Genomic DNA, 26791 nt, shown 5'->3' with positions numbered 1-26791 from the left:
AAGGAAGAGACCTCAGTCCCAGGGCTCTCATATATGGATTTTAACTTCCGCATGCACTATGCCTCATCACTGCTCTCAAGCACTTTCTGTACCATGGGGCTGCAAGAACCCTTCAGATATGGCTGCTTTTAGCTGCTGGGTTTTCACTCTTCCTCCCACTGACCCTCTTTAACACCCACACAGGTGAGCCACAGCAGGAGGTGGAGATGGGGTGGCCAGGGGCAGCCAACACTTCTGGAGTGAAGCTTCCAGCAACAGTAGGTGCCCCAGGGAGCTCTCCTGCCTACAGAGCTCCCACTCGCTGCCTTCAGCCCCAGCGGCGATGCATCTGCACCTGCAGCCTTCCCCACACCTCCAGGGCTTGTTTTTATTAGGGTTTTTTTGTCTTTTTGAGGGTAAATACGTAACACGGTCACTTGCGAGCAGCAGATGTTGCTGGAAGCCCCGCGGCGGCGGCAGCACAGACGGAACGGCTGCAAGATGACGGGATTAGGACAGTTTATCCCCCTGGCCCCGCTCGCCACGTCCCTTCAGCCCTCAGCCCCAAGCACAGGCCAGGCGATGCCGGTGGCTGCCTGTCCTGACAGCCACCCACCCCTTCCCGCGAGACTGGAGCTGCTCCCAGACACCCGGAGCACCCCACGCACAGTGTCCCCAAGTAACACTGACTTGGCAAAACCAAAATACACGTATTGAGATACATACACCACAGCACAGGGCAAATACGTCATAATCCTAATACAAAATGTCCTATATTTACAAAATGTGCCATAGCACATTCTTAGCTGGGAAGGTACTCCCTCAGCCTGGGCTTGGATGCAAAAAACCCAGTGTTTTTAATGTTCAGTAAATAACAGTTTTACTAAAAAGTGGCGGTGCATGCACCAAATAAACTATGTGTAAACAGCATTTATATTTCATATATAATACTGTCTTACATATATTTAAATAGCTTTCAATCATACATATTTATTTACAAAATATGAAAATAAATAGCACTGAATGTAAAACCATAGTGCATATAAGCCCACATGAATATGTAAAACATAGATACATAAAATGTTATATATATATGAAACATTACACAATACATACATATAAGGCATACATACATTTGGAAAACATTCCATATATAATATTTTTTTTATATTGTTCTCTGTATAGAACCAATATGTAACATTATATTTAGTCTGTATGTTTTCACAAGGTTCTAAATGGACGGCTTTAAAAAGAGGCAGGAGAAATCCTGTGTATGCCTTCCCTAGCCCTTCTTTCTCCCTTCATCCGCTTCTGCAGATCGAACCCAACTGCGCTTCAGAGCTGCCGAGTGATCCTCATTAAAAGCATGACGGTATTTTCAGTGACATGGATCTGCCTGGCTTAACCCACTTTGCAGGGCAGGATTTCGATTCCATGTGTTTCTATAAAGATAATTTTGCAGTACATATATTACATATTACACTGTTATATATTATTATATGATACAATACTGCAACACATAAATACCTAAAACATATTGATAAGCCTATGAAAACACGCCAGCATAAATAGATCATTTGTACCAGTAACTCGAATATGGGACCTATATATGGCACTGAGATATGCATAAAACATTATTTTTACGTTTGTATTCCACCCTCAGTGCTTTCTACACACAGCGCTGACAGTGCCAACGCCGTCACGCGCAGCCCAAAAACCCCGCACCCGCGTGGGGCTCGGGCGCGCGCTCAACCGGGCACGCGCAGCGCCGCCGGCCCCGCCCCCTCCGCCCCGTGGGCGGGGCCTGCCCGATAAACACGGCCACGTGCGGCAGGGGGCGGGGCCGGCCCTCGCTTCCGGCAACACGCGCCCGCCGCCGCCGCATAAATAGCGCGGAGCGGCGCCCGTCGCCACCGCACTGCTCCAGCCGCCGCTCCGGTCACCGCCCTCGTTTGCTCGGCCCCGCTCCGGGTACTGCCCCGATCTGCCGCACGCCGCTCCAGTCGCCGCCGCCTCCCCCAGTCCCCGTGTTGGTCCCGCTCCGTGCCGTCGCCATGCCGTTCCTGGGGCAGGACTGGCGCTCCCCCGGGCAGAGCTGGGTGAAGACGGCCGACGGCTGGACGCGCTTCATGGACGAGAAGAGCGGCGGCTTCGTGGGCGACATCAGCAGGTACCGGCCGCGGCTCGGTGCGGCCCCGCTGCTGGCGGTGCCCGCGGTGGGGGCGAAGCTGTGAGGGGCGGACGGGGCCCCTGGGGCGGGCTCCGGGGACGCCGCGGTGTCGGCGGAGCGGGGTCGTTGCGCGGGTGACCCGGACCTGCCGGCGGAAGGGCTCGGCGGCTCCTCCGGGGCTAAAGGGAGCCCCGAACGGGGGTCACTGAGCCCCCGGCAGGGACCTCACGTTCCTATGGAGGCTGTTTCTCCCCAGGCGGCCAGGCCGTCCTTACGGCTGTGGAGTGCGGCGAAAAATCGAGGAAAAGATGAAACATTCACCTGCCCAGCGGCCAGAGGGCTTTGCCCCTGGGGGCCCTGGAGGTGGCTGCCCACCCCCCCCCTCCCCCCCCCCCCCCCCCCAAAAAAAACCAACCTTGCTTGGGACTTGCCGGTCTCGGGCCGGGAAGGATGATGTGTCTGAAGCCATAAATCCTCCTCAGGCCATGAGTAATGTACCTTACGTGCTGCTTGACTAATCTGGCTGCAAAACATCAACAAACCCCCAAGATGGTGCGGGCAGGAAGCTTTTGCAGTGCGTGGGTGTTGTGGGCTCGGGCCAGATCGCTCCTGTCAAAACCAAACTTTTCTCACAGAGCTGCATCTTCTCCTCAACTGTGTGCTACCAAGGGTTGGGGTTGCTGCCACTGGGCCTAGGGATGGGTCGGGATACCCATGACAAAGGGACTTGGAGTAAGCAGGGATTTGCTGTGAGCCACTGCTGAGGTGTTATTGTGCAAGGAGGCTTATGTAGCAGGTATCTCCTGCCCTCTTTCATGCAAGCTGTAAGTAAAAATCGAGTTTAGGTTTGTAATTTGTAAATAGGTAGAAAAATGTCTGGCTGACGGTAGTATGTCGGGAATACTGAGTTAAGCATAGTTTATATATCCCTTTTCCCATTTAAAAGCAAGCTGGTGACGTATTGGCCCCGGGCTGAGGTCCTTGCAGTGCCAGGTCCAGGTGCCCAACTGTTCAACCTGTCAAGATGCCCTGGAGAAGTGTGTGGAAACCTGACAGTACATAAACAGGGACATAATCTGCCTCCTATGCTGGAGTTTGTCCACTGCTGCTGTTATGGTGGTTTCAGATTACAGAGTAATTCAGTAGGAAGTCAACAGGCAAGGGTGTGCTGTTGACATGTGAGATTCAAAGCAGATCCATCTTGTGCTCTTGGGCTCAGATCCTGCCACTGTGTGGGGTGTGTTAACCTGACCCCCTATTGATTTTGTGCAACCACGATAAAACGTGGGCTTGGATATCCCAAAACAGCTTCTTCCTTACTGCCGTATTCCGTTCTCAGGTTTTGGTCCCCATAGCAGAAAGCAGCATGGATGGGGTACGTGAGCAGCTGAGATGTTCTGCTTTCAGGTTTAGGTGGTTCAAAGCAAGCTGCAGCTGGCAGAAGTGTTGGGTTCCCCAAACTGTTGTTTCTGTGAATATTGTCCACCTGCAATGTTGCTGCTCTTCCCCTTCCACAGTGTTGTGGTGGTGCCTTCTCCACAGCTCAGATGCCCTGGAAGGGGGAGCTGAGGGTCATGGTGTTCTGAAACTGGGAGAGGTTTCTTCCACCTCTGGGGCCATGTGCAGGTGCCAAACCAGAACATCCATCTGGATCATGCTAGGGGGGATCTGGGTTCCTCCTGTGGCTGAAACTCTGACTTGGTCACTTGACTTTAGCATATTCTGGTGGTGTGGCCATGCAGACAGCCAGTGAACAGGAGAAACAAGAAGCCTTGTCCTACAGGTTTCATTGCTTTGCATGAGACTCTGCTGAATAGCTGTCAGAGGTGTGCTTGGTATGGTGCTCGTGTTTGGGTTTTGTTTGAGGCTAAGCAGTGTAAACACACAGCCTGTACAGGAAGCCTCCTGGCTGTGTAAGGGTCCTCGTGGCTGTTGCAGAGGAAGCTTGCCCAGGGGTGCAAGCAGCAGCAGCATATTTTGGCACCTGTCAGAGCTCCAGGGCTGTCTGAGCCACAGCAGCTGAGAGGTGCAGTGAGGTGCCTTGGACTCTACTTCGAGTTTAGGCTGCAGACAGCCACATTTCATCCCTTGTGAGCTGCTAGAGCAGTGGGGGCAGCTCTGTTTTGTTCTCCTGCATGCATGGCTTGTCTTCTTCCTGGCACCTGCGAGGCATCCCGCAGCTCTGGGAAGCAGGCTGTGTACTGGGGCCTCTGCTGAGAGCCCCTGGTGGTGCTGCCCTCCCCCGCCGCCCTCAGGGATCTCTGCAGCAGCTCTGTGGCTGCCCAGGGGCTTCTCAGTTTCACATTGTGGCTTGGATCTGCTGATTTGCAGGTCTGCAGAATGTGGGGATGTTGATGTACAGCCTCTTTATAGACAGCCTTTCATTGCTCTTGAAGGAAATAAGGGGTTATAGCTCCCTTCACTAATAATACATTTACAGCAGAGCTCCAGCAGAAGCAGACAATGGCCAGTCTTGGACAAGAGATCCTAGCTGTTAACTTGCATAGTCACTACTATGCAGGGTCTGGAAAACCATCAGATAAGTCTGAGCCCCAGCTAAGCTTTTCCTGTAAGCTTGAAATAGGATTTTGTAGGAACTCTTTTGTTAATAAATATTTTGAGTGCATATATATGTCCTCAGGGATGTCTAAATATGTCCTTCCATAGCAGTCTGACTGGCTCAGAGCAGTCTGCTACATATACTAGGAGGATATGGTGTTACTTAAGGATGGAAACAGGTTAAAGAGTGGGAAAGAACATTGCTTAGCAGTGTCCCAGCACTAACTGTGCAATCTGTGTTACCTGCTCCTGTCACAGGTATCTTGGCTAGCCCAGAGTTGAGGTTCCTTTACAAATACCAAACTGTGTGCAGACTGCTTCTCAAGGGCAGCCTGCAAGGAGACAGCTTGGAGGCCACAATAAAAACCTGTGTATTTTCTCTCCTTACAGGAAACATGGTGTTCAACAGACTGCAGAAATAAACAGAATCTTTGCTTTGTGTCATTCACAGCTTTTGTAAAAAAGATGACCACAACAAAGAGAATATCTTCAACACCATAAACTATGATGTTGCTGCCAAGAAGAGAAAAAAAGACCTGCTGAATAACAAAGCCAAGACTCAATGTAAGACATCTTTTTGGACTTCTTTTTATATAAAAGTTGCTGCAGAAGAATGGAAAATGCTTCACATCTATTATTTTTGCACACTGCATGAAGAGTTCTAGAGTCTTGAAGGGCTTTGCGCCCATGTTTGACCTAAGTAGAAAACTTGGATACAGTTTAACATGAAGATTTATGCCCCCTTTAGTAATCCCTGTTCTGAGGAGTTGTGCTTGTTGTGTTCAGATTTTTGTCATTTGTTTGTCAGGAGGGTAATTTTTTCCTATGGTACATTCAAGTGAACCAGTTCCAGTTTTTTCCCTCTGTAGACTTCCTTGTGCACAACAGGCTGAATTTATTCTTCCTTCCGTATGCATGTTGAGCACTAATCTACATTACTGGAGGCTACAAGCCTGAATGTAAGCTTTGATCCTATCTCTGTATGCGGAGTGCATGAAAAATGAAATAAGATCTCAGCTTGCTCAAAACAATAGAAGGCTTGAAATCTTTCTGTACACACAGCGAGCAGCTGGGGTCTCAGATGGGGCACTGGGGGAGGACCTGGGGGAGCCTGCAGGGACAGCAAGGTCTGCGTTGGCCTGATTGCAAGATAGGTACTGGCTACATGTGAAGGCTACAAATATAAACATATCCAGAGGAAATGAGTTACAATTCCCACACTGCTATTAACTCATTGTGCATCCCCCAGGATTTTGGAAACTGTTGCCAAAAGTTGGCCCCTCAGTGTATTCAGTTCTCTGAACAAACAAATGTTACCATGACAGTTTCTGGCTGGATTCTGCTGTGACCTACCATTAAAAAGGGCTTGATGCAGGGTCAGCATGCCTGTAACTGAGACTGGGTCTTTCCTTGGACTTATAGTACCAGGCAGGAGTACATTCCATAGCCTCAGTTCATTAATTTACAGGTTGCTCTAGGAGCTCAATATTTTCCTTATGGAAAGGAGTCCAGCAGGATGGGGAGGAGAATTTGTTTCATACTAGCTGTTAAATTGCCAGTATGTGGTGGAAGTAGGGTCAAAAGCCCATGTGAAAATGGAGTGGGAGAAGGATTGAGCAGCATAACTGCTTACAATACAGGCTCTTCTGCAAACAGAGTTAGTGTGTGCTGGGTATTGGGAAGTTATTTCAGGGAATTGATGGGACAACTCCCATTCTTAGGGAAGGGAGGGGCAATTAGAAATAGGAAAATTTTGGTCCCACATAGTTTTTTCTTTTTTAGCAAGTTAGCTGCAAGCATAAGCGTGCTTCTCTGAGCCTGACCTCACTGCTGAAAGCTCTCTTACATGCCTGGTGTCTCATGACGTTTTTGCTCAACTTCAAATTTGACATATAATCCCAAGCCTGTAACCAAGGTAATAAATAGTTAATAAAATCAATAACAACAAAACCTGGCTGTCAGCCACACTTACTGTCTGGGACCAAAGAAGAGGAGGTGCTATGGTATATCTGTGGCTGGCAGATTAAACATTTACAGTCTTGAGCTGTGTCAATGAAACAGAAGCCCTTTCTAAGGCTTAGGGCTACAGTCTCAAATGAAGCTGTATAGAAACAAAGCAGCTCAGCAAGTCACTAGATTTGGTTTCAAGTGTGGTGGTGTAAACAAAATAACTTAATTTGTACTAAAAGACAGTGAATGTTATGAGCAGAACAGAGATACAGCTCTCTGAGGTGGAAGATTAATGGAGCAAACTGTCTTTGTCCAAACAGATTTCCACCAGGAGAAGTGGATCTATGTTCACAAGGGAAGCACAAAAGAGGTGAGTGCCTCTATAGGTTCTTTGTTCTCTTTTCTACTGATTTTTACAAGCAGTGGAAGATCCTATGCTGATATAAATCAGCAGAAGCTCTTAAGAGATAAGTGGAAGATCTGGCTTGTGGTTGGAATTTCAGTAATGATTTTAAGCCCCTATCAGGGATCCAGGGCTTGATGTACAAGGCTTTGTACATGTGTTTAAAATATGACTTGTTTGCTTCACTCATTTAGAAAAAACAGCCATTTGCAGGCCAAGCCATAATACTGTTCTTGGCTTTCACCCAGTACAGTCCTAACATGGAAAATCATTGGAATTCATCACAATGGCTTTCTTGCACTCATGGAGAGAAGTGGCTGTATGAGACTGCTCTGAACTCACACTATATATGGAACACCAGGAATGTGTGGCTCATTTTCACACGTAAATTCATGGGTCATGAGCAGAGCTTGGGTCTCTCTTGGGAAACTACCATGACCTACATCGGGCCATGCCCACTCTTGATGTCAGTAAGTGTGGCTCAGCAGGAGCCAGGCCTGCCTCCTCCAGCTGTAAGCTGCTCCCATGGTTTGTACCCATCAGCTTGTTGAATTGAGTTGCCCTGGGTCATGTCTGCCTGGTGCTGTCAGGACTCAAGTCTGCCAAAACATGACCCGGAGTGTTTTTTCTTCTCAGCGCCATGGTTACTGTACCTTGGGAGAAGCCTTCAACCGGCTTGACTTCTCCAGTGCTATCCTGGATTCCAGGCGATTCAACTATGTCGTGAGGGTGAGTCAAAGTCCAGGGTTTATTTTGCTGTGATGCTGGTGGAGATTCTGAACTGAGCACTGGTTGGATAATGGGAAGCACTGGCAGAGAAGAGATGTCTGAGCATGCAAGTGGGTGTGTTGGGCTTTGCTGTATGAAGTAATTCATGGAAGTTGTGTGTGTGGATAGATGCCCAAAACCTTGTCTTTAGTCTGTTAAAATGCAAAGGGAGAAAAGTGGTGATAATGTAGGTGATGAGCTGTCTTAGCCTAGCATTCCTACTACTTATCAATTGTATCACTCACTTTTGAAACCCAGAAAGCTTGGCTTATAATTCCTGAGCTTTCAGTTCGGCTTCTGAAAAAGAGCATGGGCTCTCTGCAGAGGCCATAGAGCAGTGGAGACCTCTTTGCACAGGAAGTTCCAGTCTGAGGTCTGTGGAGCTTTGTCTCCATTGAGGTGATACAGGAGAGACTCAGGAGAGCTGAGCATTTTGGGAATGAGGGGATGGGCTGAACCTCTTGGTGGCACTGATCTTAACTTCTCTGTTAAGGATCACTGTTGCTTTTAATCCTTTGTGACTGGCAGTGGTTTCAGTAGGTGAAACATTTGTTTAGTCCTGACACCATTGGGTGGTAGGAAGGAGTCATCAGCCTGAAGTTCCCCGTGCTGTGGCTTTGCGTAATAGGTCAGGGCTTCTCTTTTGGCTCAGGGTCGCCAAGGAGGTGGTTGGGGGACCTACAGGCCTGAGGGCTGTGGATGCTTGTATGTTTATCTGCACGTGATCTGCAAATTGATCTTGAATTTCAGAATGCTTAGCAAGGTTTGGAATTCAATAAACCTGTTATTAACTTGAGGCTGTTTATGAACAGCTCCTTTTCATGTCTTGTGAGCAGCTGACCACTGGTGAGGCAACAGCTGTTCAGGTTTTAGGTTCTGGTGCAAGCAGCAGTGGTATTGCTTTCCCTTTGAGTCAAATATCATGAGAAGTGTTTAAGGAAGAAATTATCTGAGCAAGTTCACCTTGATTTGTTTGCCTAGGTCATCTAGGTGACAAGTCACCTCTGAAAACCTCTGTCACCCTGGGAAGTGTACAGGCATTGGGGGTGATGACCCACTGGCTGTGTAGGAAGGGCAATCACTTGGGTGTCTCATTGCAGGAGTGGTGGCAGGGAGTGGGGATTCTTGGGGAGGCAAAGCAGGATCCAAGTCCATATAGACTCAGGCTGTCCTAGCTCTGCTGATCTTGGAAAAACTTGTTTTCCTGATCGTGCAGAGGTGATCACCAGTGCTGAGGTAGTCCGTGTTTCCTGATACTGGAGATATATATATCTGCACACACAGAGCCATGTCATCTTCAGGGGGATTACTGGGGAAGGAACAGTTCATGCCAAGGCCATAACCCTTTAGTCAAATATAAAGAAGGAATGTAAAATAAAACTTGTTTAGTGCTGCAGACATCCCTTTGGCAGACTTACTTATGTCAGTGAAGAACTCCAAAGACCTCTGCTAAGCATGGCCCCGGGTCATGCTGTGCCACGTGATGGGCTTCTGCTGCTGGGCCCAATGTGATGGGTGTCTCATACGGGACTGAAATGGTTGAGCACGAGTCACACTAAATTTTTTGAAGAGCAAACTTAAATTTCAGTGAAGTCAGTGTGGTCTGGTGGGGGAGCTCAGGCTGACCTTCTTCTCTCTTTTTCTCATGAAGACTTCACACACAGCAGATTTGGGAAGCTTTTATCAAAAACAGTAGTTTTGAAAGCTATGGAAGCTGACATGTATCCTTGTTTCTACAAATTACTTCTCTTCTAGCTTTTAAGAGTAGCTTTCCCCCAGTAGTTTTACAGATACAGCACTACTGAGAAGTATTAAGCTTTCTAATTGAGGTTGACTTGTGGTTTGGCAGTTTAAGGATATTAAACCTGGTACCATGGATCAAATTGTAAAATTGACTTCTTAAAATGAAAGGCTTGTATCAGCCAAGTCTCCAGTGGATAGTAGTTCATAAAGTGCCTTATATGCCAGATTTACTCATGAAAAGCTCTGCCTAGATGTGGATCATGTTTATGGTCCTTTGCAAGTCACAGGCCTCCTAGAGCACACTGATGGGCAATCTGTCACATGGAAAATGCCTTGAATGTTGGCAGGCAAAACATTTTTCCCTTCCTTCCCTCTCCTTGTTCTCTCTAGTTCCACTCATTGCTCAGGGTATCTGATATTAATGTCACACTACTTAACTCATCAAGCAAATGCTTTTCAAGGAGGGGAGTTTGGAACTGGAGGCTAAGAAAAAATATGATGATGTTGCTAGAGGAAGAAAGAGAAACAGCTGCAGGTGCAAAATGGGCTTTCAGGCTTAACATGAACTTACCTTTCTGAATTTCTCTGAACTTAAGTGAACAGTGCTTAAGTGTCTTCAGTGCTTGCTTTCTTGTCACAGAAGTTGTTGCTTTAGATACACCCAAACTAAGTTCTTGGAGTTTCTAATGGTGCACAGATAAAATGGGCACCTCATTCAAGTGGAGTGGAGGTATGAGCTGCAAGAAGCTTGGCAGATATTTTTTGTGGGCAAATACCATCAGCCGGAGCCAGTGAGTCCATGTAACTGGAGCAGAAGAAATTTTCCTCCAACATCAATCTTGTCTTGATGGTCTGCTGGTACAGCTCTGGAAGTGCCAGGTTATAGATATTGGTGCCATGACTTGGTCCTTGCTGATCCTTCAAATTAGTGCATCTACTCACGTGTTACAGAACAATCAGTGTTCCCTTTTTAGGGCTAATAAGGAAGTGTGTGATAGACCAGCAACAGTTTGGGTCCTCTGGGTCAGAAGCAGCCCTATTTTCTCTGATCTTAGAGATTTAATGAAAAGACTGGAAGCATTCTGTAAGCATAATTAATGGGAGCAGAGACAAAGGTGCCTGCAGCCCAGAAGTTGTTCATTCTCCTTCAGGAACACTGTGTTCAGATGACAGGTTTTGCAGGCTGCCTCTTTAGAAAGAGATTTCTCATATGATAGTTGTGTAGTCTCAAGGGAAGGTGTTGTTTCTGATCATAAAAGCTTAGGTCAGGTTAAGCTGCCTGGGCACAGCTCTTCTGGAATAACATGATCTAGGTTGTGTGCAGCCTTCTAAAATAGTCTCTTAAATTTCCTTCTTAAGTTTTAATAGCAGTTAGCTCCAGGAGTCCTGGATTTATGCTGTCCTGAAAGAATATCAGCTGGATGCTGTCTCATGGAGATCTGTCAGCACCTGCACTGTAAATCATTATAACTCGCCTTGCTCTTGCTCCACCTGTCAGCTGACAACCAGTGTGACATTTCAGCCACTGAAAGTGAAGGGCTGTGAGAGCAAGGTGGGGCTGGAGGAGGAATTTTTCATTGTGATACTTTCTTACAAGTAGTCCAGATGTGAGGAGTCACATCCCCAACCATCAGGAACTTATGGATCCCCACAGAGTGCAGTCCAGCTTTCATATAGCTGGCTTGAGGTGTTCAGCTGGGAATTCACACTTCAGTAGTTTAAGACCTGTGATTTTAATCACTACAGAGCATTTCTCTTTTTGAGTCAAGGTTGTACTCTCCTGCTCAGCACAGCAGGACTGCTGAGGATTTTTTGGCTCTGTGTGCTGTAAGCCCCAGCAGCGATTTTTTGGGGTATGGATTGCTTGCACACCCGTGTTGAACCAAGACTGTGGCCAAAGTGCCATCTGGCTGTAGCAGGTCTAAGCAATGCTGCGCACAGTAGTCATGGCTGCCCAGCAGTGTTTTCATGGCCTTGAAATGGGGGCCCTAGTTCCCTGCCACATGGCACTGTTCTGTTTGCTATTTTTTATCTTGTGCTTATGGGAAGAGAAGGATCTGCTCTGCTGCTGAAGCTGAGAGGCTTTGTTGCACTGCCTGCTCCAGACTGATGGCTGGTGATTTGAGCAGGAGTCCCACTGCGCTTGGGAAAGGGAGCAGGTTACTGCCCTGCTGTGGAAGATGCTAGCTTTCTGCTAGCTTTGCAGAAGCTCTGGGATAGCCCACTGCATCTCTTGCCTTTTCTCTGTAGTTCTGGCAGACCTCTGATTAGCAAACAAAGTAGGGGCAAGAGTGTGGGAAGGATTTTTTTAGTGGAGCCACCAGGTCACCTTTCTCAACTTCCGAGGAGTTGGAAGAGTGAATTTGGATCTAATACCCTGTTTTCTAGAGGTGTTGCAGACTTCCCAGCTCCAGTTAAAGTCGGCTGGAATGCAATTACTTCGTGTATTGGAAAAGAAGACCTTTTAAAATTGCTCTTAACCTTTCCCTGTGCACTCTCTCCTACCATCTGTCCTTCTCAGTTGAGCGTGGGCTGGACTTAATGCAGCCACATCATAACACACACTTGCAGCTCTCCAGTCTTTTTACCCTACTCAGCATTAACCTGAATTCATCGGTCGGCTTTAGTCTGTATTATGCAAGCAGCAACATTGATTTATTTTTTATACTGCTATAGACCCCAATTTGGGCATCAATTAGCTGAGACCATACTCAGGGCCTGTGCCAACACTAAAAGACCCCCAATGCACTGGAGCATGTGGGGTACAGATGAACTGTACTGCTTTACCTGGTTTTTGTGTATTGTATGAGCACAGAAGAATAAAATATGGCTTTTGATTTGAAGGACTAGCTAGTTGCTTCAGTCAGTGGTCTCTGGGGACCAGAGTAGCCCTAGAAGTATTCACAACATAGTTTTCATATGGAATTTCATCCTGTGTTTATTGCTGTAGGAGGAGGGAGGTGACACATGATATCTGAACTGGTTCACTGAACATAAATTGAACCTTGATAAACACAGACAGGGCAAATTTGTTCCTTCGGATAAATTAATTTTGTACCAATTTAGCATTCTTCGAGGAACTGAGATTTTTATCCTCGTTCTTCTAAAAGAATGGCCCTGGCGTCTAACTCATCTGGTATTACATTACATGATGCTTATCACTGCATGCATTTTGGTGTTTTTAGTAATGGGCACAATATTGCTAACACCCAGCCTGGAGGAAGCTGTCTCTGTGCTACTTCCAGAACAGTGCAGTCTGGAGACAGCAGTTGTTTGTGCACAGACAAGCTGATCTGGGTGCATGTGTGGCCAGTGTACAGATGGAGTCTAGCAAATCAATCACTATAATCAAAGGTCTGAAGGCTAAACAGTTTAGGGTAAGCAGAGTATTACAGGCCACTATGGGACATTGGTTGGGTTTTTTTCCTACTTATTCATTCTGTATATAAAAGAATGAGGAAAAGACCTTTTATAAGCTTTTCAAACATCTTGCAAGCTGCCTTATTTTTAGGAGTATTTAGTTATTGTGGTCTCATTTAGCTGATATAGCCAGAAAATCCACTGATGCTTGTGCACCAAATATTACACAGCTCTCCTGCATCTCCTGTTTCCTCCAAACAAGCCAAGAAAACAAGCAGCCTGCCCTTCACAGGAGTTACTGCAGGTCTTTTTTCATCTTGGGGTTTTTTTTTTTTGGTCATGTGAGGTGCAAGATATTAATAGAATGTAAACTCAAAGCCATCTGATGGTGGTGTTGGCCTGGATATTAAACAGAAGAAGAGATTGGTCACTCTAGGCGACTTCACTGCTCTTAAGTGGCAGTCACATGCCAGTGCCCCCAGATGAGCAGAGCATGCTGCAGTAATACCTCTCCCTCAGCTCCCGCTTCATGGCAAGCTGCCGGTGACTTTTTGGATACATTCCTGTCATTCTTCTAGCAGTGCAAACAGTTCAGCTCATGACTTATCAAGTCTAGTCAAAAGCCATCTTAGTTACTTGACACAAGTAGTTGCACCTTCTCTGGACTCTCTGTGGTGCCAGCAATGGGATACCAGAGCTGTAGATAATAAAGGATTAATAAGCTGGTCATGCGGCAACATGTTGATTGATTTGTAGCATAAAAGGTTTTTCCTTTCCTTTCTAAATTAAAACAGAAGGCTATGTACATCCAAAACAAATGGACTGACACGTGGACAGTCTGTGCATTTATATAATGTTGGGGGAAGGGAGAAAGGCTTGTAAGATCACAGGCCACATGTTGCAGAGCATGATCCATAGGAAACTTCCACAGCTGTTCTTGTGGCACAGAGATGGGGAGCAAAGAGCATCCTTCCCTGTGGAAAATGCTTCCTTTAGCAACTGCAGCCCAAATTCACTGTTCAGCTTGCTCAAGACTCAGGAGGTCAGTGATGGGAAGTAAATTCTAATCGAAATTAAAAGCAAGATTTTCATTAGAGGAGGTTAACAAGTAAACAGGGCAGACAGGGAAAGGCGGTTTGTTGTTAGAGCTGAAAAAGGGAGGAAACCTTGGGGGGAGCAGGGGTTTGTTGTGGGGAGTATTTTTATTCTTCCTACCATACTTAACCTTTCTGTTGTGGTGACAGCACTCTGACAAAACCCATGCAACCCAGCAGTTGACGTAAATTGTGGAGTCTGATTCTCATTAATGCTCCATCAATAATATCCCCATCCAAACAGGCACTTGCTTGTGTTCCCTTATGACACTGCTTGTTTATGCCCCAGTGAAGGATGGTGACGTTGGCCATTCGCTGTTCCCTTGGTGTGAATAGCGGCTGTCAGTCCAAGCACCACTCTGTGGTTTCTCTGCATCTCTGAACCGTGAAATCAAGTTCCCTCTCCCTACCCCACTGAAGATAATTAAAATGCCTTTTTTTTTCCCCCCACATCTTTTGATGTGAGTTTAATTATTTGGCCTGTCTCTCCTTCCCCTTTGCGTTACTTTGCTCTGTTGTTCTATCTCCTTTTTATTTTCAAGCAGCAAACAAGTCCCTGGACTGTTTTGCTGTGTCATGTGACTAGGAGTCAAGATTAGAAAGGTATCTCTGTGCTCTAAGGCTTGCAACTTCTATTTTTATCCACAGCTGTTGGAGCTGATAGCGAAGTCTCAGCTGACGTCACTGAGTGGCATTGCCCAGAAAAACTACATGAACATTTTGGAAAAAGTGGTTCAGAAAGGTAAGAAATGGAAACAGTGAGGGGGAGTCTGATTTAATCTGCTGTACTTTGGTGAACCACATCGAGACTAGTCAAGCAATGCAAAATGGGTGAAGAGGGGTACCACTGCTTATTTCTGTAGTGCAGTTCTGCTTTCTTTTCCCTCAATGAGCCACTTGGGGGGAGGGGAAGAAATGTCTGTAGTCTGGTAGGTATCTGAGAGGTGACTCCTCCAGCTTTCCTCACTACCACCCCTTTTGCATCCTACTGAGTCCTATTTCTGACTGCAGATGTGGCTGCTCCTGCCCTCGGCCAGGCATATCTGCAGTCTCTGCTGCAGCCTTGTTGGCAGTGTGCTGTACCTAGTACTCCCACTACTCTGGAGGGGTGTCTTCACCTGTTCAGGGGAGTGAATTGTGGTTGAGATGTGGCACTTGCCTCATGGATATTTAGCTGTGACTGTAGCCTGGGCCTTGAGAACACCCTGTTATTAAACATAATGAGAAATGCATATTAGCTGGGGTAGATGGGGAAGAGGTGCACACAGATAACCTCTTGTACAGTATCAGAGGGGAAAACTGGCTGATTGCCAGTGGCTGGAAATGGGAAGTGCTGCAGAAATGGTAGATCTCATCTGCTTATCCTGGGAGGCTCTCTTTCCATCTGCTGTCTAACCTGCTGTGACTGGATAATGTTTAAGTGCTTTCCTCTAAAAAGAAAAGCACAGGCTGGCTCTCTTGGCCTGTGAAGTTATAGCAAATAACTTGACTTGCCTGAGAAACATGTAGATTCAGAGAAGGATTTTGCCAATTCCCATTTTTAACCTTTCCTGTTCTTCCAAAGTCCTTGAAGATCAGCAGAACATCAGGCTAATACGGGAATTGCTGCAGACCCTCTACACATCCCTCTGCACGTTAGTTCAACGGGTTGGCAAGTCTGTCCTGGTTGGAAACATCAACATGTGGGTGCACAGGATGGAGAGCATTCTCCACTGGCAGCAGCAACTGAACAACATTCAGATCACCAGGGTAAGCACAAATCCTGAAAGCTAAAAATATTGTCTCCTTCATGAAACCTTTTTGTGTTAATGGCTCTCATTTGGGTGACTGCTTCCCACTGTACTCCCAGTGCAAGTACAGAGTGGAAGGACCTGGAGTTGCCAGAATAACTGGATGCATTCTTGGCATTACTTGACTCCCTTAATTCAAACTCCATGTACATAACCCAGGATTGTGCTCAAGGTTACTGGTCACAGACTGTGGCTTGACTCCATAATGGCTGTGAAGTGCTGTGTGAACGGAGCTGGGCAGAAAACCATCTCCCCCTCATCAGGCCTCAGAGGCCAGGCCTCAGTGTGAAAAGTCAACTCAGGCTTTCTCAAACTGAGCAACTGCCTTCAAAACTTATTTATCAGATAGTTGAGGTTTTTAGATTTGTTTAATCTGTAAATTAAATGCAAGTTTTCAAATAGCTGCATAACTTCATGCTTCCTGGCTGAAAATACCAATGATTCTTACAGTAGTCTGGAGCTACCTGTTCCAGCTGGATGAGTCCTGCTTTCACAACATCTGGTTTTTGTAACAGCATCTGTGGGGATGGGAAGGATATGTTAGATGATAAATTCCTAACCTGGCTTTACATGGGAATCAAATCAGAACTTGTTCCATTTCATACATTCACAGAAGGTTTGATGTTGGAATAGACCTCTGGAGGTCATTTGGTCCAACCCCTCTGCTCAAGCAGGGATACCAACAATAAGTTGCCTGGGACTATATATACACTTTTTTTCTTCCTCAAATGGATACTTACTCCATTGAAATGCTAAAGCTTTCCCCCAGTGCTGATATGTGTTAGTGTTCCCCTTGTAGTCCTGAAGAACTCTGCCTGTTCAGATAAATGTGCATCAAACCATTGCTTTGTGAATGGAACTGCCTTTTATGTGTCCTTACGTGTAGGTTTGCAGACACTTTTTCTACAGTAAATAAAATAAATGTAGAGCTTGCAAAAAAAATTCACACCACCAAAGATAATGTCAGTTCAAGCTGAAACAAGATGAGCTGAATTCAGAGAAAGGAAGAAGCTCAGCTCTGTGCAGCCAGTTATTTATGCAGTGAATTTGTGGTGTTTCTGGAGGGGGAAACATCTTGCAACACCCAAGACCTAAATCATTAAAAAAAACCAAACCAACAAAAAATGAAAAACCAACCTTGCATAGTGTTGCATGTGCTACAGCTGCTTTAAAAAAAGACAAACTTCTGTCCAGAAAATGATAGCAAACTGATCTGTTCTGGTCTAATCTGTGTTCCTTCTCCAAAAAAAAGTAATTCTTGAAAAGTCCTGGAAAAGAGTACTGAAGGAAAAGTAGTAGCAGATAAGTTTTTGGCCTGATCCAGAAAACCTGTAAGGATTTACTTGAGTCACACAGGTTTTTCCAGAAAAAGAAATACAAGTGTGAGCTTTGGGGTTTGTTTTATTTTTTTTTTTTTTTTTTTTTTTTTTTTTTGACCCAAGAGTCTCTGAGCTTGCTCTTGCCTGTTGTGCCCTAGCAAAGCTTATATATAGACAGAGTGCAGAAGAATGCAAAATACAGCCTGGCAAGGAAGAGCAGTGGGATATGATCCAGGGATCCAGTGCATTCGTCCTACCCCAAAAAATGCCCCAGGCTGTCATGGGAAGGAATGTCCTCTGGAGCCGGTAGAGACAGTTCACTCCTTCGGGAGTGATTGTGTCAGGTCTGCCTGGCAGGTGGTGATGCCAAAATGGGTGTTTTGGTTGAGAAGCTCTGGTCCTTGCAGGTACTGGGCAGCGTCACTGGGCTGGGCAGGCCAGCACTGAGGCGCTGGAAGGAGGGCAGGAGCTGCTGCTGTACAGACATACTTATTGTTCCTCTGGAGTCTCCCATGCTGTGGCATGGCTGGAGATGGGACCACATGATTAAAAGCAGCCTCATGCAATGTTCCCCTGCTGCTGATGAGCTGTGTGCTGCTTGTTCGAAACAGTTAATAGCTCTGCCAAAGACAAGGCGGGTGCTGTGACTCTGCAACTTAAAATAGCAGCATCTCTGTGCAGGGTAAAGGATGAACTTGGCACATCTGTCTAACATTGTTTCTTTGTTGGGGCCCAATCCTAGAAGCTGCTGTTTGCCTTAATAAGGCTGGTTTTGAAGCAGCTGGAGCCCAGGTTGTGGTCCCAGGTTGTGGGCCCCGCTGATGCCTTGCTCCTGTGTATACCTTGGATTTCCCCTGAGTGCGGGACATGCAGATCTACTGTGGTAAATTTGTCCTGGAGCTGTGCCACATGTGGGCTTGCAAAACAATCCTAGAGTCTGTGGAGGCTAAGCAAAGGTAGATGGGGGTGCCTTTTGTCTCTGTGGCTGAACAGCCTGGAAAACCAGGGCTGCAGCCTGTGGGAAAGGGGCAGGTCTTTCAAGTGTTCCCAGAGGAAAAGTTAGCCCTGCCAGCAGTGAGCTGGGAAGCCATGCAGGGAAAAATCCTGCTGTGGGTACTCACCAGCCGCTGCTGTGGTTGCAGCAAGATCCTGTGATGACATAAGCTAAAACACATGTCAGAAGAGCATGAGATTCCCAGCAATGTGTGTAACTGGAGCTGAACTTGAGAAGTAATGCCCATCTGTCTTGTGGTGGAGAGACCTGGATGGTCAGTAGCTGATACCATGATACAGCCGATGTCCTGCTGTAGTGAAAGCCGATGGTGACGCTTCACAGAACAGAGTCTCATGAGTATGGATGTGGAGTGGACAAAAAGGAGAGAGAAGGAGGCTTGGACTCCAACTCCAATTATTGTACTACAGATACATGTCCTCTTCCTTGAGGTTATCTCAAACTGTTCTGGGGCAGAAGGTCAAATATTTCTATGTAAAATGTCTCCTTAACTGCTGCTTTCTTCTCTGTGTGAAGAAGTTTTTAAAAAGCAGTAGCTCTGCTGCAAGCTAGGATTTCTTAGGTTTTCAGCTTCCTGAGAGCTCAGTTTTGTCTGTCTCTTCCAGCCTGCCTTTAAAGGAACCACTTTCACCGACCTGCCATTGTGTTTACAATTGAACATCATGCAGCGACTGAGCGATGGGAGGGACCTGGTTAGCCTGGGTCAGGTGGCTCCTGACCTCCAAGTCCTCAGTGAAGACCGGCTGCTGTGGAAGAAACTGTGCCAGTACCACTTCACGGACAGACAGGTACAAAGAGAGGCAAACTGCCATCAGATCCTTGGTGTACCCCACTAGAAAGAGTGCCTGCCCTGTGTGTTCTCTTACTTGGCTGTCTCTTGGATCTGAGGACTGTGTTGCAAGCTGATAATATAGGCTGGCATGAGAATGGCTGTGAAGATGATTTATATAGAGGGTTTTACATGCCACAACAATGATTCCTGAAATATGAGCTTGAGGAATTAATCATACACTGAACTTCAGTCCTAATCCAGGTGAGAACAACTGCATGACTTGCAGTTGCTCCTTGCCCCACGTGTGCAGGGAAAACGTGCAGGCAAGCTCCAGCAATCACCCTGATGTCCCAGGGACTGACACCCTTGCAGAGAATCTTTGTGGATGTGGTCCATGAGCTGTACTCTGTTGCCCTTTAGAGCAAGAAATCCCCTCTGAGCTGTTCTGTGAGTGACAGGATGTTATGTGGAAAGCAGCCCTGCTGCTACCCACTTTGTACCTGTGTAAACATCTCTGGCAGGCTGGTAATCATCTGGGATCATCTAAACTTAAAAGTAAACAAACAAAAATCCCTCTCTGTTTATGGGTGAATGTCTGGGGTGTTTATACTAGACCTCTGCACTTCAGGAACCATGTACCAGATTTCTCTGCTGACTTGGTTTTATTTACTCACTCTGAATCCAACTTTGGAAGTGACTCCGGAGGAGTTAGTTCTATTATTAAGTAAATTCAAATCCAGCCTCTGCAAATAATGAACCCGAAATCTCCCAAGCTGATGTGATAAATCACTGACTCTTAGAGAAAAATACCTCAGCTTTTAAAACTGTTAAATGCAACTCTACTTGCTGTGCTGCCAGCCAGAAAGACTGGCCAAAGTAATAGGAAATAGCTCCCAGAGTTTCAGGCTTCCTACAGTGAAGTTCATGAATTGGGAATAGACCTTCGTAATGGTATTTGGTGAGGCTGTTCCCATCAGGAAAATGCTCATAGCTGGATATTCAAAGTAAGAGCTTTCTTGCTGTTGCAAGGGAACTGTTATGAAACTGGCAAGGCTGACATGCAAGGGAGAAAATGTCATGAGCTGAACAGAACAAATCTTTTTTATCTGCTATAATTGTACGTATCTTTTCTTTAAGATTCGCAAACGTCTGATTTTATCTGACAAAGGACAGCTGGATTGGAAAAAGATGTACTTCAAGCTCATAAGGTGTTACCCACGGAAGGAGCAGTATGGTGACACACTGCAGCTGTGCAGGCACTGCCATATCCTTTCCTGGAAGGTATGAGGTGCTGGTGGGACAGACTTGATTGGGGCAGTAGCCATGGGGCATCCAGTGCTTCCTCTGTTTGCAGCTGGCTTAGGTTGCTGCAGTTCCTTTGCCTGCATAGCCTAGTGAATTCCTACATCTTAGTTCTCCCTCAGCTGTTAAGACCCTTTCTCCTCTGTGCTTCAGGGATCCCATCTTTATCTTGAACATGAGTTGTGTCCATTGGAGCCAGAGGGTTGGAAAATGGGCATGTTTTAGGGCTGCCTGCAAGAAATCATTTTAGCACTGGCAGCAGCTTCCTCTACCCATTGCATGGAAGTAGAGGTCTTGGCAACAGGATTAGCTGGAATGAAAGCTGATGGCTGCAAAATGGCCCAAGACAAAAATCTGCTTACCACTGTGGAGATGTGCAAGGCATGTCTTGGGAGTTAAACTCCTGTAGCTGATGGTAGGCCCTAGCCTCTCTTCTCACAGAAGAGGGGAAAAGAATTAATTGGATCTTTGCTGCTTCTTTTTTTGGTGACTTGCCCCTAAGATATTAAGCCCAGTTCTGAGCTGTCTATTATTCTGGGCCCTGCTCTATCTATTTGCACATGGGATGTCTGGCAGAGGGGCAGTGCTAAGCTGACTGATGCTTTGGCACCCTTTCTGCAGCCTCTCTAAATAGAAATGTTTTCTCCTTTCCCAGGGTACTGATCACCCCTGCACAGCCAACAACCCAGAGACTTGCTCCACCTCTCTTTCACCACAGGAGTTTATCAACTTGTTCAGGTTCTGAACTTGGGTCACCGCAGCTTATGAGATTCCTGCAGGACACTTTGTCACAGAGCTTGGACACTCCATTTGTAAATAGTGTAAATATTCATGTTTGTTTGAAGCTCCTGAGTCAAGGAACAAGAGGATCTCGGAGATGAAAGGTGAAGTTGCTCACTGACATGTGGCACTTAAGGAATACAGACTTCCATAGGACTGGTGTATAAATACAGCATGTTGTACAGAGTCCCTTTTTTATCATCACAGTACAAGATACAGGGCAAAAAAACCTTCATTTTTTGTTTTTAGAAGTTAAAAATGAATTTGCCCCGCATCCATTTGAGAACTCTTTTGGTTTGTTTCTAATACAGAGAAAGCAATATGAGGCTAGGACTGTTGAACTGTTCCTCCATCTGGTTTTATTTAGTATACATATTTATAAATATGACATTTTAGAAATATTTATGAAAAATATCCCTGTGACAAGTTTAATAATACTTTTGTGCTTTTAAAAGGACACATTCTGAAATAGGATAGAACTCTAGCCTACTTGCGAGACAGAATCGCAACATACCACTTTCTACCTCTAATAGATTGAGTACCTTTCAAACAAAAATCCAGTGTACAATGTGAACTTTTGTATTTTGTACAATGATTTAAAGGGAAATGTTTGTGATAGTAAGCATCTTTTCTTGTATTAATGCTTACCTCTTTACATTAGTTTTCTTGCTCAGTGCTTGAATGCCTAGATGATAGGCACCATATAAATACCTAAGACTTTACTCCATCCTCTTTTAATTTGTTGGTTTTGTGAAAGACTAAGCAAATGGGAAAAGAGAAGACACAAGGATGAGCGTTATCTATAAGGGAGGAAGTTCTATGATAAGGAAACAAAGGACTGGATTTAATCTCACAAAGTAAATTCTTACCTGCTTCACTAGGTTAAGTACACTAGTTGAAATCCCAGGTGAGGTTAGAGTCTGTTTTTTCAAGCCCATGTTTTCCAACATATACAGTGCTCTGTATTCCCACTGCTGTCAAGTGAATTCAGTCATGTTGGAGCTGGTAAAATATAGGGAGAACTGGGCCACTGGATCTCATGAAATGATGCGGTTTTTATTCACTGGAAGACTGGCAACAAATGTTTAATTTCAGACCCCTGGAGTGATTAGTACTTAGCAGTCAGGACTGGGGTAAGCAAGGGATTTCCAACATGGCACTTGACATCTTTGGTTCTTTCTCCATGCCAGGGGCAAAGACCCAAGGACCCTAGTCCCTTCTGCTTCCAGTGCTGAGCTGCTTTATAGGATCTCTTAACCCTAACCTAGAGCTAAATTTTCAGTCCCACAGAAGTGGCTGATTCACTGTGGCTGTGATCTGGCTCACTGTCTCCTCTGTTGCATGCAATCCTTCACTTTTCTCTAGAGTGGAGCTGGAAGAATCCAGCTCATGCATAGCAATCTGAAAACCTGCAGTGGAAAGTTTTTGCTGTTTGCCAGTAGATTTCCTGTATAGCACTTTCTTTGTACATGATGTAAGCAGGATACCTCGGAAGGGTAAATATTTAGTGGGTTGTGTGTGACTATGTACAAAAATTGTGAGGAAGAGGAGTACTCAGGACAATTCAAGAAGAACTACTTGAGTTAATTATTGTTAAATATGCTGTTCCTTTTTTACATTTTTATAACTGACTTTGAACACTTTTCTGCAGCTGTTTGTATTTTAAAATGACAGTATTTGCATTTTTTTGCAAACTAAATCACTTTGCATACTCTTGGTAGAGATGTGAAAAGGGAAAAAAGCTCCCTCTAGATGGAGCAGTGGGAAGAGGGGAGGAAGAAATGCTGACAAGAACTAGCCTTCTCCAGCCGCCAAACAGCAAATCCCGAGTTTTTTGCTCTTCCAGAGAGTTCTGTAATCCTGTGCCACCCTTAGCCATGGTTCAGAGCTTGTCACTCTCCAGAGATGAGGGGAAAACACATGCAGGATAACAAGCTTTATCTTGGTGTTGATGCCCCATTCATCAGTTTGACTGCTGGTGGAAAGCATAAGCCTGCTGATCATACTCATGTCAACTGGAAGTGATTTAAAAACTGCTACCTTGGAAAAATACACTTGTGCTTGTTTGGGGGATGTTTGTGAGTAAAGGAGGCCAGTTTCTGTTCTCCTTCCCGCATTGATGGCAGCGGGTAGACAAGGCTGAAATCTGGCTTTGTGAGTGAGGGCATTAAGGACAGAAACTTGCAAGTGACATGAGTAAAGCATTGCCACTGAATTTGGAGAGTCCTGTAGCTCCTTTTTCCAGCAGTGAGAAGACCTGTGCCCCTTGGCATCCTCTGTTTCCAGCTATGACCTGGGGTTGGTTTGTTTTGTAGTTTTGCCTCTGCCACCCATGGTGAGCCAACCTGTTGTGATGGGGAGGCAACAGAATTTTGGTATGAAATGCTGCAGCATTCTGCCTGCTCTGCACCTGTGCTTAGCACTTACCCTCTGTGAGATTGTGACACTGAGTGAATCTTAAGCTTAGGTTTGAATCTGGCCTACTGCATTGCTTGCATAAGAAGATGGAAATCCTCAATGTTGAGCTGCGATTTGGGAATGTCTTGGCTCCAGCCATTGCCTCTATCAACCCTTCACTGGCCTCTTCTGCCCAGAGAGCATGGGTCATACTGACAACAGATTTAATGGGCAGCTGAGGCTCCTATTTATAAAACTTACTTCAATTACTGTGTTTTTTCTTTCTTAGCACTCCAAGGGTTGAAGTGCTGAAGATGATTTGTTATACGTAGACACTTGTCTGTTGCTTGTGTGAGGTCTTGGGATATTGCTGTCAGCATCCAAACTAGCAGCAAACCAAGCAACTACTGTACAGAACAAAACAGACTAAACAAAAAGAAAATAATAAGCCTTATTCAGTTAGTGCCTCAGTCATTACCCTCCTGCTGCAGCAATTGTCAGAGATGGCCTTGGTCTTTTTGGAGACTCATTGTTTCTCAAGTGGCTGGTACAGGGAGATGTTGCAGTGAATTCAGTACTCTTGGTTTGTATTTAAAACAAAATGCTGTTACATCCAAATACCTTACTCTAACCATTTATAAACAAAGCAATCAGTATTTTAACTGTGCAAAGGCATCTGCTTGGCTGAGGATGGCAGAGTAACAGAACTGACAGTGATATCGGGGGCTTCCAGGAGGGATGGTTTAAGGCTGCTCTCAGGCAAAAAGGACCTCTTTATTTTAAGACAATTGTGGCAAAGTTGTTGTGAAGGGGAAAACAGACTTTTGCTTGTATTTTGGAAATAGAATGTTCTTTTCAAATGACATTTCACCTTCCAGTTGATGCATTTCCATTAGATATGCATCAGTTCTTATACTACAAAAGGAGAGTTTTTCTTCTCTTTGAGGTTTTCTCTTGCCAGCATATCCAGGGAAATCTCATTGTCTTTAGAGGATGTATTAACTAGTGCAACAGCATAGAACACGGCGCTGTGAAGAGGAAAAATAGATCCATGCAAGGGACGAGCCTTAGGAAGAGAGATCCTAGAGATCTCTGTTTCAGCTTTCTAGAAGAGGCCCGTTTTTAATGTGGTGGCCATTTCAAGAGGCACGATTTCAGCTGTACATACCTTAAGCCATTTATGCTAACTATGGTATGCTGAAGTTTGATCATAAAGCGTGTGTACCTCCTCTTATGTTTTTTGAGTTTCTTTTTTTTTAACTGTGGGAGTTTCTAGGTCCTTTATTATGTAAAGTGATTAGGAAAATGTGTATTGCTCTGAAGACATTGCTTTGTATGTAAACATCTAATTGCACCCTGCCACTTTCTGTATATGGGAATATATTTTATATTATTTTTCTTTGCCCTAGGTTTTGAACTGTTTGTATTCCCATTTCTGTTTGACTCCAATTACTTTTGTGAAGCTGTCACCTTCTAGAACATACACAGGTACTAAACCAGCTTTTCCTGCCCAGAAAATTCCTTAGCCCTTTGTTGCTAAAATTTCATTTAGAGCAGGAACATTTCAAACCCTGTTGTGTAGCAGACAAATCAGATGTGCTTTTCACACTGATCTCCTGCTTGGTACAGCAAACCAGCGTTGTCCTCTGCGGTTGTCCTTAAAAACAGGTTGCGCAGCTTCCTTGTAGATCAGCACCTTGCCAAAAAGACATAGCTTTAAATTAAAATGCCCGTCTTTGTAGCTGGCCTATTTGCACAAGGAGCTGATGGCTGATCAGGCTGGTATAGACTCACTCCCTCCAAGGTCTGGGACTCTGGTGTTCTGCTTGTGCTGCTTTCTCAGCTCATTGGTTGTACAATGCTGGTTACAGGCTCTGAAGCCGTGGTCAGCCATTCACAGAGCTGTCGGCGTGTGACTGCCAGGCTCTGAGTCTTTACCAGCACCTAATTTCTATCCAGTGTCTTCCTCCAGTGATTTTGTTGGTAGCAAATCAGCTTTGCAGGATCTGGCCCTAGGGAGAACAAATCCATCTTGTCCTTGACACATGCAGTCTCTAGTATATAAATAGTCTTAACACCAGAGAAATTCCCTCTCTATTGACCAAGCGTTGCTGCTTCTTCTGGGAGGGCAACTGAGGGTGGAATTTGCCTTTCTTTAGCCATCCTGTGCTGCACAGAATGCTAACATGTCAGTTACCAAGAGAACATTTTAATTTGAAATAGCAAATATGCTCATCTTTAGGAACTAATCTACAGTAATTATAAATACCTACTTATATATGGAAGAGAGTGTGTGTTCTGTTTTATTTTTCCTTGAAGTTGTAACTAGAGATGATATGAAGTGAAAGGCATCCCTTATATAAGACTTCTGTTTAATATTCTTGTGTGGTTAAAATCCTTCCATTATAAATTTGCACACTTTTTTCCTCTTCCCTTGCATGTTCAACTGATTTTTACAGCTGTTCTGTGCAGACAGTATTTTTGTAAAACATTTTTGACACTGAATTGCAATAAATGTTCAAACAATGTGAACCACAGAGTTGGTTGTCTCATTGCTTCCACGGTGGTGACCTTATCAGCCTTGAGCTTCTGATGACTGTAAGCAAAGACTCTTCTGCAGGAACATCCAGAACTTGGCTCGTTGTCACAGTAGAAGATCCCAGATCGTTATTGCTTCATCATCTCTCAAAGGGAAATGAGCTCTCGCTTCTAACAGAAACAGTGCTCAGATGGAGCTTGTGCTCATGAATCTGTACTTGCCCACAGCAGAGGAGTGATTGCTGCCCTGAAGGAGATCACCAGTGCTCACACTGATCTGAAACCTTCAACTCTGACTTAACAGCTTACAAAATATTGGGGTTTTTCTACACCTATTACCTGAGTGATTTTTAATCTTTTTTTGGGGGTGGGGAACAATTGCATTTCAGTGTCAAGACTGCAAATAGTCTGACCAGGGCTCCTGCTCAGAGGGAACGTGAGTAGGAGCCCACTGAAACCACTCCTAATAAATTGGGGGAAAGCAGTTGAGAAGGCAAATGAAATGTGCCTCTGGTTGGAACAGGAGAAGTTATCATGGTAAAACAGGATTACTTGCCTCATGAAACCTATGCCAGCTGTGGAAATAAGTACAAAATGCAGATGCTTTGTTTTCAATCTCATTTGCACATGAGGCATGTTTGGGTGGTTTCCTAAGTCTCTATAGTTATGCTGTGACTCGGGGCTGCAGTTAGAGGGTTGCACCACCCAGACACCAGTCTCTGGAAACATATGATGGGACAAGATCACAGAGCCTTTTAAACAAGAGAAAGCTGTAGTTAATACACATTTCTTATTAAAACTATATTGAAAATAGTAAGTTCTACTTACTTTAACAGACTAGATGTGCTAAAACTA

At 45.2% G+C, this 26791-nt stretch overlaps 1 protein-coding gene across 1 annotated transcript; it reads left to right on the top strand.

The window, feature by feature from the left end:
* The first annotated feature begins 1865 nt into the window (after window positions 1–1865).
* On the top strand, window positions 1866–25930 carry FBXO32 (F-box protein 32). Its single transcript, XM_048286662.1, has 9 exons — window positions 1866–2149; window positions 5160–5272; window positions 6979–7028; window positions 7698–7790; window positions 14675–14768; window positions 15591–15775; window positions 18753–18935; window positions 20057–20200; window positions 20877–25930. Exons 1-9 carry the CDS (start codon window positions 2034–2036, stop codon window positions 20964–20966), a joined length of 1068 nt encoding a protein of 355 aa, XP_048142619.1. The 5' UTR covers window positions 1866–2033; the 3' UTR covers window positions 20967–25930.
* Window positions 25931–26791: the final 861 nt, after the last annotated feature.

This window comes from Corvus hawaiiensis, chromosome 26 (assembly GCF_020740725.1).
Source record: "Corvus hawaiiensis isolate bCorHaw1 chromosome 26, bCorHaw1.pri.cur, whole genome shotgun sequence".
Lineage (NCBI taxonomy): Eukaryota > Metazoa > Chordata > Aves > Passeriformes > Corvidae > Corvus > Corvus hawaiiensis.
The sequence above is the reverse complement of the archived record's forward strand: the minus strand, read 5'-3'. Positions and strand labels throughout refer to the sequence as shown.